Source organism: Octopus sinensis, linkage group LG4 (assembly GCF_006345805.1).
Source record: "Octopus sinensis linkage group LG4, ASM634580v1, whole genome shotgun sequence".
NCBI classification, from domain to species: Eukaryota; Metazoa; Mollusca; class Cephalopoda; order Octopoda; family Octopodidae; genus Octopus; species Octopus sinensis.
The window spans coordinates 10,550,269-10,565,552 of NC_043000.1; the positions used below are offsets into that span (position 1 = coordinate 10,550,269).

General features: G+C 38.1%; 1 protein-coding gene across 1 annotated transcript in view; it reads right to left on the reverse strand.

Annotated features, from left to right (window-relative positions):
• LOC115210232 (nicotinamide phosphoribosyltransferase-like) overlaps positions 1–10,088 on the reverse strand; it is a 48,955-nt gene extending 38,867 nt beyond the window's left edge. Inside the window, exon 1 of the mRNA XM_036501748.1 lies at positions 9,870–10,088. Coding sequence (XP_036357641.1) covers positions 9,870–9,929 — 60 coding nt within the window. The 5' untranslated portion in view covers positions 9,930–10,088. The remainder of the gene's footprint in view (positions 1–9,869) is intronic.
• Between the last annotated feature and the right edge of the window lie 5,196 nt (positions 10,089–15,284).

A 15,284-nucleotide genomic window follows, 5' to 3' on the forward strand; every position in this document is an offset into this window, starting at 1 on the left:
GTAATCTCCAGGGATACAGGCATCCAGCAACAGGACCTCCGTAATGCTATGATGGACCGTGAAGTCTGGCGTAACATAGTAAATTCCATTGTCTCGACCACGGTCGAACAATGATGATGATGATGATGATGACGTCGCAAGTAGGCCTCGAAACCGGTTTTATATTATGATCAGTAAAACCGAAACGGATTTGCCAAAACTGATTTTAATGCTTGCTGTTTCATTTTTTTTTTTTTTTTCGCAAAACATTTCTCCATTTTTTTCTTTTGAAGAAATATCGTTGAAACTGAACTAACTGAACTATTGTCGGTCGATTTAAGTTGAAATTGCTGTCTGTTTCATTGAAATATATCGCAACATATCAATTCTAACTTTCTCTCCCCTTGAACCTTAGATCAGCACCTTGTCATTTCCTTCGCTAACCCCTGGCTGACTCTTTGAATTTGGAGGTAGCAGAGTTTATTCATAGCAAGTCAAGGGGATGCTGTTTATCTTCAGTCAGGTGATCTTTCCGGTTGAGCATATGTAATAACCAGTTCCAGATTCATTTCAAGGAAGTAACACTAACTAAATTTTTTCTTAATTATTTTCATTAGCCCTAGCATGATAAAAAGAAAATCAACTGTTTGGAATTTTTTTAGCTAGGAAAAACAAAGATGAAGCTCAATGCAATAAGTGTGATAAGATCATGAAGTCTTCTGGAGGATCTACTACGTCTCTGATCTTGCACTTGAAGAAAATTCATCAAATCGACATAAATCAAGATGCAAACCAACCTCCTGTGAAAATGACAAGAACAATGGAACACTTTTTAAGAAATCAATGGAAGAAGTTTCAAAGTTAGCTGCTATGGATGGATTCTCTTTCAATGCAATCGCCAAAAGCGATTTTATACAAAGAAATCTTCATAGTCAAAGTGGCAAATATGATAAATTACAACCAACATTTGCAAACGGAGTCAGGAATATGGTAATGAATTATTATATAACCAAGAAAGAGTAACTTATTCATTATTTCGAAAAAGAAGTAGCGCTGGGGATTCGCTACTCATTGATATTGGATGAATACACATCAATTTAAAATAAACGATGTTTAACCCCAGGCTGGCCTTGGTTGAACGGGTTAATGATCAAAAACACTCCAGCTGTGATCATCCCGTTTTTTCTACAAGCAGAGAATCCAAGACCTCATTATCAAATATGTTCCTTCTTAAGATGGCAGGGCGTAATTTGAAAGAGATTTACTCGCTATTTCTAGTAATTCGTGGGATCACATAAAGACTTTTCTTTAGCTTGATGCTGCAGTAATAGGGATGTTGAATATGCGTCTGGTGAAAGCGCATGGCTAAGTAGTTAGAGCGTCGGGCTCACAATCATGAAATAGTGAGTTCAATTCCCAGACTGGGCTGTGTGTTGTGTTCTTGAGCAATATACTTTATTTTCACTTTGCTCCAGTTCACTCAGCTGTAGAAATGAGTTGCGACGTCACTGGTACCCAAGCTGTATTAGCCTTTGCCTTTTCCTTGGAAGGCATCGGTGGCGTGGAGAAGGGAGACTGGTATGCATGGGTGACTGCTGGTCTTCCATAAACAATATTGCCCTTGGGGAAAAACTTTCTAGGTGCAATCCCATCGTCATTCGTGACCGAAGAGGAGTTTTTACTTTTTTATGTGTCTACAATGGCGGCTTGTGTATAGGAACTGCGGGACTGTAGCACCCCTTATTTCCACTCGATATTATCGATAACATAATGAGTCCTTTTTTCTTTAATTCTTTCTTCATACTTGTACATTATATGATCCTTAAGCTTAATGTCAGTAGCCATCCCCTACTCTATGAAAAAAATACAAAAATCCTTGTAGAGAACTGTGCGCTTCACAGTTCCAGCGACGCGGTGTTTGGCTGTTGTGCGCATGCTCACATGTCTGAGATAGGAAGCTTCACGCTAGAGATAGAGAGAGAGAGCACTATCATTCACGCAGTGCCGGTGAAAGGTAGTGTTTCTTTTTGACTCCGCGTGTGTTGTGCTTAAAAACGTGTTTATATTTTTGAATGTGATAAAGTGTAGAATTAGATTATTATCCTGCTTCTAGCTTCAGCGGTGCTGCCAGGATTTGGAAAATAGGGCACCCCCCTCCCCCGCCCTATTTTGTGATATGGGGAAGATTTTTGAAAAACAAGGGGGAATTAGCGGCGGTGTTCAGAGAACAAATAAAACACACTGCCCGGCAGTGGCTAAAACGCGAACCGATCAAGTTTATGTATAAATTTTCTTTTTGTATGTTTGTTTCCTTTAACACAATATTAAAACAAGGATAAAAATTTTCTGAAGCAGTACACCAACTAATTTTATCTACGAGCCGCCACTGTGTGTCTAGGTGTTTAAAGGTGGTGTTTCACGTCGTAGGGTTGAAGCTGCCATCGTAACAGACTATGTCCTTCGTATATCCAGTGGTCTTTTATTTCTCGTAATTTTGTTTCGTTGTGTAAGTAGTCTCCAAGAGTGATCTATGTATGCAGTTCAGTGTTTTGAATTCTTTGTAATTTATTGTGGTTTGTTGCAGAAAGAGTGAGAACTAGCAGAGTCTATGAAGAATCTAATTCTTTATTATTTGTACATCATCAAGGCGGCGAGCTTGCAGAATCTTTTGCACGCAAGACTAATGCTTACTAGCATTTCGTCCATCTGTATGTTCCGAGTTCAAATTCCGCCGAGATCGACATTGACTTTCATCCTTTCGAGGGAGGATGAAATAAGTACTAGTTGAACGCTGGGATCGATGTAATCGAATAGCTCCTTCCCTAAAATTTCTGGCCTTGTACCAATGGTAGAAAGGAGTATTTTGTACACCATTATTGTTATTTCTTTCGGATCTTTTCGGTTTGAACGGCAGATTTTTTTAATAATTTCCATGTAATTAAAAATTTTTAAATTATTATACTGGTAGAATGTGTTCATAAAACATCTTTTTCCCTTGGCTTTTTTGAGAAAATTCAGTGGTTTGTAAGATATTTGTAAGATATTTTCTTCAATTTCTGCAAGTTCAACCAATCAATGACGTCTATTGAGCTGAAACGATTTCTGCCGTAGAGTGTAAACAACATTTTCTGGCAGTGTCATATGAAAATGTCACCCATAATTATGACCCTAGTGTCGATCTGTTGCATTTCAATCCGTTTTAGTGTTAGGGTTAGAGTTAGGGTTAGTAGGGGTAGTTAGGGGTGGGGGAAGGGTATGTTTTTTTCATGACACCGCCAGAAAATGTTTATGGCAGAGAATGTTTTCACTTCAATAGACGTCAATGATTGGTTGAAATTGCCGAAATTGAAGAAAATATCTTACCAATAACTTACAAACTACATAATTTTCTCAATAAAGCCAAGAGAAAAAGATGTTTTATAAACACATTCTACCAGTATACGAAGTTTAAAAGTGTTTAAAAGTTACATGGAAATTATTTTTAAAATCTGCCGTTCAAACTGAAAAGATCCTTTCTTTCTGTTAATAAATGTGATACCTGTGAATTGCCTAAAATATATTTGTGAATCTTTTTGCTTTCTTTACTATGCTTTATATAAAGGTTGTGGAGGCGTTGTATGTAATTTCTATTGTTTTTATCTTCTGTGCATGATGTTTATGTTGAGTGTGACTGATGCTCTATGGTGCTGCTAGTAAGAAGGAAGACAGTAGATTAATGGGTGCTGCGGAGCCAATTATCTTGCTGATTTAAGTAAGGTTGAAGTAGTGCAGCAGTGTTTGTAGAAAGGTGTGGGCGAGAGGACAGATTCGTTTACCCGATTCGAAAAATTGCATGTTCTAGAAGTGTTGTTCTTGTACAGGTTTAGAGGCATGAGTAGTAATTGTTTGTTAATGTTTTGTAATGTTTCTTAAGATGATGTTATGTACTTTTTGTTTGAATGGATAACAAGAAATAAAGTCAAAATCTTTACTGATGTCGATAATAGTTAGAATAGCAGGTTTGAGAGGGCTTTTTTTTTTTCTTTTTCTTGTTGAAATCTTTGTGTATTCCTTGTTAGGCTTGTGAGTAGTGTGACGGTAGAGACTAGTTGTCTGAATTCATATTGGTTTCAATTTCGAGCGCAAGTGCGTGAGAGGAAGTAAGTCGATTACATCGACCCCAGTTCTCAACTGGTACTTATTTTATTGATCCCAAAAAAATGAAGGGCAAAGTCGAAATCGGCTGAATTTGAACTCAGAATGTAAAGACGGATGAAATGCCGCCAAGCATTTTGCCTGCCGTCCTAAGGATTCTGCCAGGTCGCTGCCTTAGTTTAAATTCATATTGAGATCTGGAGAAAAGGGTATGAGGATTAGTAATGTTAAAGATTAACCTTTCTAGGATTTTTTAGGGTGTGCATGAAAGGCACTAGTGTAGCTAGGAGGGAGTAAGGGCGGTCCGCTGCCAGCGGCACTTTTAATGGGGCGGTTCTTTTGGATCTGCTGTAGGCAATATGTGTTTTTTGGGGGGTTCCGGAGGCGGCAATCGGAAGGGCCGCCCCGGGCGGCACACACTCTAGCTACGCTAGTGATTGAAGGATGATGGTCTGTATGTGTTACTTCATCTGGCTTTTGTTAGATTTTAGAATTGTTATAATAGTGTCCAGTTCCAAAATTCTAGGAATTTGACCATGTTGTTACAAGTAGTTTCTGGATATTGATGAGTGATTCCTTCAAGCCCAATGTTTCCGGTAGTTTTTGAGGGGTTTGTCTGGCCTTGAGGCATAACTGTCCATATCTCTTCTAATTTATACTGTAATATCTTTATTCTTAACTTAATGCGGACGTGAATAACTGACAAGTTCAATAAATTCTGTGTCAGAAGAATTATGAAACTAACGGTTCAGGCCCTAGTTTTTCACCTGAAAGTCGCAAGAGAGAAGGTGCTGCTATTGCTTTGGCAGAAGGATAAAAATGAAGATGGGATTCGAAATTGATGTGGCGAATGAGGAGGTCAGATCGCAAGAGAGGTGGTACAAGAGGGTTAGAAATCTAAGGTACAAGGTTGAAGAAAGTGAGAAAGCTAAAATTAAAGCAGGATATTGAAAGTGTCAAAGCCTCTGAAACGACAGAAGTAAGAGGTGGCATTTAAGACAAGAGGATACGGGAATTACACACCCTGAAAACTATTTTTAAATATTTTTTAAAAAAACATTCATATAACATTTTATTTACAAAGGAGAATGATCTGGAAAGTGAGGAGAAACGCAAGAAAGACAAGGTATCAGAGTGGTGCGAGAGGAACAGATTGGGCTCAGTAACTCTGACAGTTTCACGGATCTCAACCAGTGTCCATCCTACTAGACGTCTGTCCCGAAATAATTCATGATCTTGGATCTATTTACCAATTGGTGGAGCAATGATCTTAACCGTTTCGATTTTCTGGAGCATTTAAGACGCCTTTACGTCTCTCGGACGGAACCTGTGCACTCCGCTGCTTCCGATACAGATATGCTTTAGTAGTCAAACTGGTCCACAAGGATAATGGTATGATAGCCTGACCTCTACAAAAACGAAGCAATTCGGTGGCTCCTCACGCCCGTATTCGAATGGAAATTGCTCTCCGATCACACAGATTTCAACCAACAGCACGTTCCCCATCATATGCCTACTCATCACCTCCTCTACTTTCCCTCCCACAGCCACCAGTTTCACCCATAGTACATTACTCCACTGGCTATTTCTCCAAAACCCAAACACCAATTTTCATTGTGGCAACATCGTCTCCGAATGTAGCTGTCTCGACTAGCTGCCCTCTAACTTGGATGCAGCCTTTCCATCATACATCCATGACATCAACTACACCCGTCATCTCTTCAACTCCTTTTTTTCTCTTTAACTCCTCCTAGCTCCTTTTCACTAAAGATATTAAGGCCCTCTTTCTGTAGAGGGACTGGATCGATCTCAGCGCTACGCGGTTATTATATTTAAGATTGCATCGATGTCACCTCCTTTACCCATGAACAGCTCAACGTCATCGCTTTCGTCAACTCTTTCTATCCTGACCTGCGTATCACAAACACCATTTCTCTAACTTTATTCACTTTTTGAACAACTCTGTTTCTATTGATTACCCCAGTCTCCAAACCTTCGTCTTTCACAAATATATCGACTCTCACATTTACTTCAACTTCAACTCACCCTACTCAATTCACACCAAATCTGGAATCGCTTTCATTTCCACCTCCTTCGCTGCCTTTGTAGCCGAAACTCCGTCTTTGATACTCAATCGAACCTTGTAGTCCACTACTACTTTACGCAAAGTGGTTACTCCCAAGTTGCTGCGCTACTAAGCACTCTTCCACCCTGTTGCATCACATTCGCTCCACTTTCTCTTTCCCTTACACACCATCCGACCACCTTATCTCTCCAGCACACCCTCGTACGAAAATTTCGTTTTGTCTACTATGGTCCTGTTACTTCTCCCTCCTTTTTTCAAATATCATCGTAATCTGCGCAACCTTCTAGTTTTTAGATCCTTTATCCCTTACCACACTAATCCTGGATCCTTTCTCGCTGCCGTTCTCGCAGCAAACCCTGTCTTTTAATCTAGAGCACAGCCACGCTACATGGACTTAACTTATTCTTCCAACCAATTTATCTCTACCATCAAAATCATTATTTATACAAGTAACATATGGTGTATTCAGTCATGAGAAAGCAGATACAATGCGTGCATCAATAGCTCAAAGTTTTAGAGTACTTCGCTAGAAAAAAAAACAAAAAACATCGGAGTCGTAAAATGTAATATTAGCAAAAACATTACAATAGGAAAAGATGCTTGTATTTCAATAATCATTTGATTTGATAATCGAAGAGCTCTGTAGAAAGTAAGTTGTTGGGAACTGAAGTGGTACCTGGCTCTTTCAGAGCCAGTTCTAGTGGTGAATATTTTGTTAAGTTCAGGACGTGCATTCACTAGGAAACACTTCTATGGATGATGATACCTAATATTTGTAGCAAACTTGAAGGTGTTAGTTTTGTTCATGTTTAGAAGGCTAAATCTCACTCAAATCACACCCTACCGTCTTAAAAAAAAAAGGCATAATATAACTGAGTGTAAAGACTGAATGGTCGTAGTTAGAAGGTATTTATTCATAGCTGAACTAGGATTTAAACAAAATACTCTATCATAAAATTGTCTAAACCAGCAGTTCTCAACCGGGCTCCCAGGGTCGCATACGGTCTTCAAGCAGCCTTTTGGAAGCCCTCGACAGTCTTCCCTCTATAAATATAATTTTTTCTTTAAATGACTTGTGTTTTACTTGTATTCCCTTCTGACTTTGTGCCCTCTCTTCGAAAAATTATTGGGACTGTGCCTGCGCCTGTCGCAAAACGGATCATTAGTCAATCTACACTTCAATCACAGGCGCAAGCGTGACTATGTAGTAAGAAGTTTGTTTTTAAACCATATGGTTCGGGGTATAGCCTCGAGCTGACAAAAATCTTGTGAGTAGATTTGGTAGATGGAAATTGTAAGAAGCTCGTTGTGTGTGTGTGTGTGTGTGTGTGAGAGAGAGAGAGAGAGAGAGAGAGAGAGAGAGAGAGAGAGAGACCACCACTTGCTAACCTGTGTAGGTTTGTTTACGCCCAAGTAATTCGGCGGTTCGGCGAAAGAAGTCGATAGTATAGGTACCAGGCTTAATAGCAAGTAATGGGATCGATTCGTTTGACTAAAACCCTTCAAGGTGGTATCCCATCATGGTCGTAGACCAATAGCTGAAGCAAGTAAAAGGCAGAAGGTACCACAAGACAAACTACACACCTGTCACAAAAATCATTTTACTGACCGTTAAGTCTATATACAGTCCCGTAATACCACGCAGATCTACCGTTATTCTTTCTACCCAACCGCCACACCAAGCCAAAATTTGTCTATCCATCCACACACCTGTCATAACATCATGAAAGTGCTGTAGCACGAACTGCTAGAAACTGCAGCTAAATGTCCCTTAAATTACATCATCCAATCTTTAACAAAAAAAAATGGAAAACAGAAAAGGTATAACGGACACATTGGATTATGTGGTCCTAAATAAATTCATATTGATTGATTGATTGATTGATTGATTGATTGATTGATTGATTGATTGATCGATCGATCGATTTAAACCTATTTCAGTTACTGGACAGGGAGCATGATGGAACACTACTTTGAAGTGTTTGTTTAATCGATTGAATTGATTTCAGAACTTATGTAAAGTCTGGTACTTATTCCATCGTTCTCTTTTGCCGAACTGCAAAGTTACTAGATACAAACAAAGCAACACTGGTCCTCAATCGGTGTAAGATAACTACACCCCACCCCAAATATACATGCATGTATGTGAATATATATAAATGTGTATGTATATGTATGTAGATGCATGTACGTATGCATGCATGTATATGTGTGCATATATAAAATATACATATAAATATATATATACATATATAAAATATACGTAATATATAAATGAGGATAAATACACATATATAAGTATACATAAATACCCACAAACATACGCACGCGCACGCACATATTCTTTTATTCTTTTACTTGTTTCAGTCATTAGACTACAGCCATGCTGGGGCACCACTTTGAAGAATGTTAGTCAAATAAATCGACTCCAGTACTTGTTATTTTTCAAGTCTGGTACTTATTCTATCGATCTTTTTAGCCAAACCGCTAAGTTACGGGGGGTATAAACACCCCACCTCTGGTTGTTAAGCGGTGGTGAGATACAAACACAGACACAAAGACACACATAGGCATACGCATATACATATACACACACGACGGGCTTCTTTCAGTTTCAGTCTACCGTAGCCACAGACAAGGCTTTGGTCGGCCCGGAGCTATAAGAGAAGATACTTGCCCAAGGTGCCACGCAGTGGGACTGAATTCTACTAAATTCACTCTCACAAGGAATTGTTCGTCCTGAGGCTGTAGAAAATACATTTGCCCAAGGTGCTACATAGTGGAACTGAACCTGAAACCACGTGGTTGCGAAGCGAACTTCTTGACTACATAGCCATACCCGCGCCCATTGTATCGCAAAAGAAAATTGGAATGGTCACAGCAAGAATTCAGTTGTAGATCTTTAGATCTACAGGATCTTTTCGGTTTGAACGACAGTTTTTTCTAGCGGTGTCATATGAAATTGTCACCCATAATTATGACCCTAGTATCGATCTATTGCATTTCAATCTGTTTTATGGTTAGAGTTAGTTAGGGTTAGTTAAGGTTAGTTAGGGTTAGGGTTAGGGGTGGAGCGAAGTGTATCTTTTTTCTTCATAAATGAAAATAAACCCAATCTGTTTCTTAAACGAGAAACATATTCATACGGCACAGAATGTTTTCACCTCAATAGACGTCATTGATTGGTTGAAGTTGCAGAAATTGAAGAAGAAAAAACAACAAATATCTTACAAACTATAGAATTTTCTCAATAAAGCCAAGAGAAAAAGATGTTTTATAAACACATTCTACCAGTATACGAAGTTTAAAAGTGCTTAGTTACGTGGAAATTATTTTTTTTAAACTGCCGTTCAAAACCGAAAATATCCGATCTGCACACCTCTAGCAACAACATACTACTAACGACCAACTGACTAGCTTTCTCTTCAACACTTATGTCAGTAAGCAACATATCACAACATATATATAGATTCCATCACAACAAAGAAACATTTATCAACTTAAAGCAGACGATACTTCTCTGAACTTCAAATCATTGCTGAAATAATTTTAAAATAGCATGAAAATAACATTCTTAAACAAAAAAAAAAAAAACATAGAAATAAACTAATTTGTTTTTGTGAAAATGTTCTAATCAAAATATTGTTGGAGAAAAAATATTTATACTTACTTTATAAGAGTCAGTAACAAGTAAAATATTGTCAGTGACACCATCTATGCATGCTGCCATTTTGAGTGAATCTGGTCAGTGAACGTTTGCGCATGTGCACACAGAATCGTCTGCTTTTCAGGGAAAGTTTATCTACGGATGTAAATCCGAACCATAATACGTATTGTTTTTAGGGCCAGTAGCTTTTTTTTTTTTGTTTTTTTTTTTCTATGAAAAGAAATACTAACCATAACTCGACTTGACTGAACTCGTTCAAGCGTGAAGGTTGGGAAAGACATGATCGGTTGGCAAGTGGCCAGCATCTGCTTAACTAGGGAAATGAACAATTGACATTCATTATTGATGGAAACCTGTCTTGTTGTGTAGAAAAGTTATATTTAGAAACAATGATCATACTAACACTTTCAAATAAATCTGTTTAAAGGATGTATAAAGTAATATTAAAAAGAAATTAGTTTTGCTCCATAAGCGACAATATTGATATCTTTATTAATTATTTTCAGCATTTTTTTTATTTCTTTTATTATTTTTACCATAGAGAGATGTTGTTGCTAATGTTGTTGTTGTTGTTGCTTTATTAGCTCCAAATCAGTTTTGACTTAACACACGTAATATTTAAATATCTTTGGCGTTTTTTTGTTTTTGTTTTTTTGTTTTTTTGTCACTTAGAAACAACATCCTTATTTCAAAGTAATTTCCGAGTAAAAAGGGAAATTTAGGATCTTTTCGGTTTGAACGGCAGTTTTTAACATAATTTCTAGGTAACTAAAAAATTTTAAACTTCGTATACAGGTAGAATGTGTTTATAAAACAGCTTTTTCTCTTGGCTTTATTGAGAAAATTCTATAGTTTGTAAGATATTTGGTCTTTAATTTCTTGCATTTCGGCAATTTCAACCAATCAATGACCGTCTATTCTGTGCGGTATGAATATGTCCCTCATTTAAGAAACAGAGTTGTTTATTTACATTTGTGAAGAAAAAAAGATACCCTCCCCCACCTCTAACCCTAACCAACCCTAACCCTAAAATAGATTGAAATGCAATAGATCGATACTAGGGTTATAATTATGGGTGACAATTTCATATGATACCGCTAGAAAAAACTGCCGTTCAAACCGAAAAGATCCGAAATTTAATCCAATCACGGAAGATTCAAATGTAATGAGAGAAAATGGTAATTTGATCTTACAATATTATGTAGTCACTTTAAATGCCACCTATTATCTTAATAACCTATATAATATATTGGTCAGTCTCTTCATTTACTTCTGTGGATTGTTAGTACTTGATATTTATTAGTGTAGGAATGATTGTGATGGAAATATATTTTTTGTTGATGTTTTAAGCTCCGTGTACATAGAAAGATTATCATTTTTATTTTGTACCATTTCATTTGTGATTGCGCGGGGTTTATTTTGCTTTGACTGGTTGAAAGTGAAAATTATTACTTTTTTCTCAATGAATTAAAACTTTACTCAAACGTATATTGTTCAGGACATTTTGGAAATGAATTATACATCTTAGGCCAGTTGCTTTCTATTAGCTGGCGGTACGTAAAAAGAAAAGAATAAAGAGAATTATTAAAAAATAGCATGAAAGAGAATCATTATATATTCATTTGTTGCTGTTTCTCACATTCATATTTTATTACACCTATCAGAGAGTTGAAACTCCAGCAAGACTTAAGATTTGAACACCATTCTCTAAGTTACATGAGTGAACCACATATGTTTCAGGTACACATTCTATTTATTGACCATTCAATTTGCAGGAGATCAAGCCACACAGAACAAAACTGAATGCTCTGTGCTTTTCTCTTGTGATAAGCAGAGTCCGCGAAGATCTGGCGGACAGTGTGTTGAGGGCAGTCAAATAACACATGTCTCACTTCTTGCCATAAGCAAGCCAGAAATATGAGTAGATTCGGATTAACTCACATCATGATTTTCATTCAAGACCAGTTCGTTCCTATTTCTAGAGTAAGCTCTTAATGATTGATGAATTTAGACACTGTGAAAGTTGATCCTTATACCCTAGGTCTTTCTGCAATGATTGTCTGAAAATCCACATTCATCTATGTACATACTTTCCTTCAATAAATATATTATAAAATTTCACGAATTTTCTTCTTGTTTACAACACACACAGCCAACCTAATCCATAGTAATCTTACATTGAAGACCATTGCAACAATAAAGACCAATTCACCTATGCGACAATGATGACCCAACGCAACAAGCTATCTTAATAAAATACCAATCATCGCGACAAAACTATTATGCTTTATTAGTTATTAGTTTACATTTTTATTTTATTTTTTTATGCGCCCTTTTTCAAGCCGAGCCAGGTTCATGGGCCCGGTTTCTATGGCGTATGTGTTCCCCCAGCTGGACGGGACGCCAGTCTATCGCAGCGTTACTCAAGAAACAGGAAGAAAGAGAGAAAGAAAGTTGGGGCGAAAGAGTACAACAGGGGTCGCCACCACCCCCTGCCGGAGCCTCGTGGAACTTTAGGTGTTTTCGCTCAATAAACACACACAACGCCTGGTCTGAGAATCGAAACCACGATCCTCCGACCGCAAGTCCGCTGCCCTAAGCACTGGGCCACTGCGCCTCCACAGTTTATATTTTACCGTGTATGTAATAACTTTTCCGTAATATAAGTTTTTACAAAAGAAAGACAAAGAAAAGAGAAAAAGGCAGGAAAAAGAAAAGGAGGAAAGGAAAAAGGAGAAGAAAGAGAAAAGAAAACATCAATGTAGTACCAAGTGCTTCAATTGGTGCAACATTGCTAAGGTGTTGGAAAAGTTAAGCGCCCTCGCAGGCATCACCTGACACCTCGGTGAGGCGAACCGAGCTGCCAACGATGATAAGAACTCCGCGGTTAGTGGCCCAGTCCCTCTAAACGTTTCAAACGCCACAGGTTGAAAGATTTAGTTCACTATCAGGTCCCGATACTTCAGGGTTTTGTTCCGTTCAGCTACAGAAGCAGTAACCCTCCCATTTACTGCAGTATCCAGGTTGTGGAAGGGAGCAAAAGAGTCACAGACTGTGGTGTCCCAGATGAAGCACTTACTTCTATCCCGAAGACAGAGGGTAAGACCATCTGGTCTCTTCTCATCACTTCTGGATAATTCTGCCGGCTCCAGCTAGGGCCCGCTTAATGATTGAGTTTATCTCTGTGTGACGAGCAAAACGACCATCACTTAGGCGGCAAGACAGGCTGTGAAGACCCGTGGGATCGAAGAGCCTATCACAACGACATCTCAGTCCCCTACAGACATCAGCTCCCATTCTGAGTGCGATGGGGATACGGAGCTCATCAAGGCTGAGTAGACCTCCAATGTTGGTCACAGACAGAGCATCAATCCAGCCCCATCCCATCCCCAAAGATTTTGCACAAGCTGAAAGTAGGCGACACCTCAAAAATTGATCAAATTGATCAAGGAGGGAAGTTAAAAGTGGCGCCTGAACGCAGATTGTCCCATACTCACTACTTCCGTTTATCCTCAACTGTAACAGGAACTGACGAACCCTGCTCTCTCCACTGTAACAGAGCTTTATCTATCTCCCTGTTGCAATTAGTAAATGTTGGAGAGGAGAGGATGTTGCTTACTAAAGAGAAGGAAGAGTGGATGGAGGACAGAAAACAGGGAAGAGATAAAGACGAGCACTTACGCAGAACTAGACCCCCAAACCGTTGGGGCAAAGCAGCCTGAATGTCAGTTTGGGGTCAAATGTGAGACCTAGGTTTTATTGTTGTTATTGTAGATATTAGATATTTGCATTCTCCTGTCATTGTAAGCTCTTTGTTTTCACGACTGTTTCACTGGCATACACCATACTGCTGGATATCCCTTCTACATATCAGGTGTGATATAGCTTTTTCTTGAAACGTGTCTTCTAAGAGTTTAGTCACTTCGATTCGAAAATAACAAATACAGAGTAGAATTGATTCTACAAGAACAACAATTTTTTTCATGTTGGTGCCACAATAAATAGCTATCCTCGTATATTTTAGAGGAGATGTATCCAACTCATCATCCAATTCTACACCAACACTTGGCACCTGGATTCTTTTATTGGAGTCGACTATGTTGCAAGCATTCAGACCAGTTTACTGATCTGAGGATAACATAGTCCCTTCACACGCTGATTCCAACTATATCTTTTCTTGGGTATTACCACTAATCGTCAGATGGTACCAATAGGAATATTTTTTGGTGAAGGCTTATCACAGAATAGTTTGTACATAACTCCAAACATACGGGAGGTAGCTCTATGATATAGGAAAACAGTTACCTTTTCTCTGGTTTGTGGATGGCGATCCTCTACAGCGAGCACAGGATTTGGAAAGGTCAATGACTTCCTGCTGGGTTTCTCGACATAGTGATTAGTTTCTCTTTCTCCTCTTTCACCAACATTGTTTTTCTCACATCTGTTTGACATGTCAGAAGAACTGCCCCCTCAGCAAACTGTCCGAATCGCTCTGAGTTTTTAACAATAAAACAAATATATGTGGTAAAAGTATCATTATTTCTTTTGTGGCATTTGATGGAGCTAAAACTCCATAAAAAGCCTCTTGGCGTGATGACCTTTCGTTCGGGATGATAGAATTCGTAGAGGATCATTCAAAAGCAAAATGAAAAGCCGTTAGGGCATATAAACAGTTCACCAATTTCACATGAAATAAGGATTTCACAATGAATTGTTAAAATGTTGCCATAAATTGCAGATATCAAAACCTGTATCAAGAGACAAAAACATATAATTGAAGAAATGAAATTATTGAAGCTGAATTCTATAATGTTGCCTAGGATTTAGAACGTTGTGAAGAATGTTTGACTCTGTAATTTTGTATTAGATGCCATTTTTATTGCTTTTTCCCCCTCGACTTTAAGTTAAATGCTTATTTTCCTGATTTGTGGGGTAAGTTAAATTATAGTAATTTTTTATAACATTGTATTCTCTTAAACTCTGTAATGTAATTCCATCTTCAGTGCTAATCAAATAACTTAGATAGGAGACTTTTTAAACCGCGAAACAAGATTAAATGCTAGCAATGAAATGTGAGATTATCAATGTAAATTCCATTGCAGGTGGTTAAGATGGTTATATCAACCATAGCTTGTAGGGATTCGAAGAGACAAAAAGTAAATGGCAACTGACAGCACGAAGCTGACTTTATTTGGAGTGGATGAATCTTATAAACTGAATAAGCAGCATCAGATAAAATATAACATGATTCAAGGATACAGAACAATGGAGACTAATCTTTCCATTGAATTAACAACTTAATTCCATTAAATAGTTGGTAAAGACTAAGTTTTTGCGAATGAATGTTTAAAAGTAGTCTGTAGAACGATTGTGCGGAAGGAGAGGTGACGAAGAATGGCTCCTTTAATACACCGCACA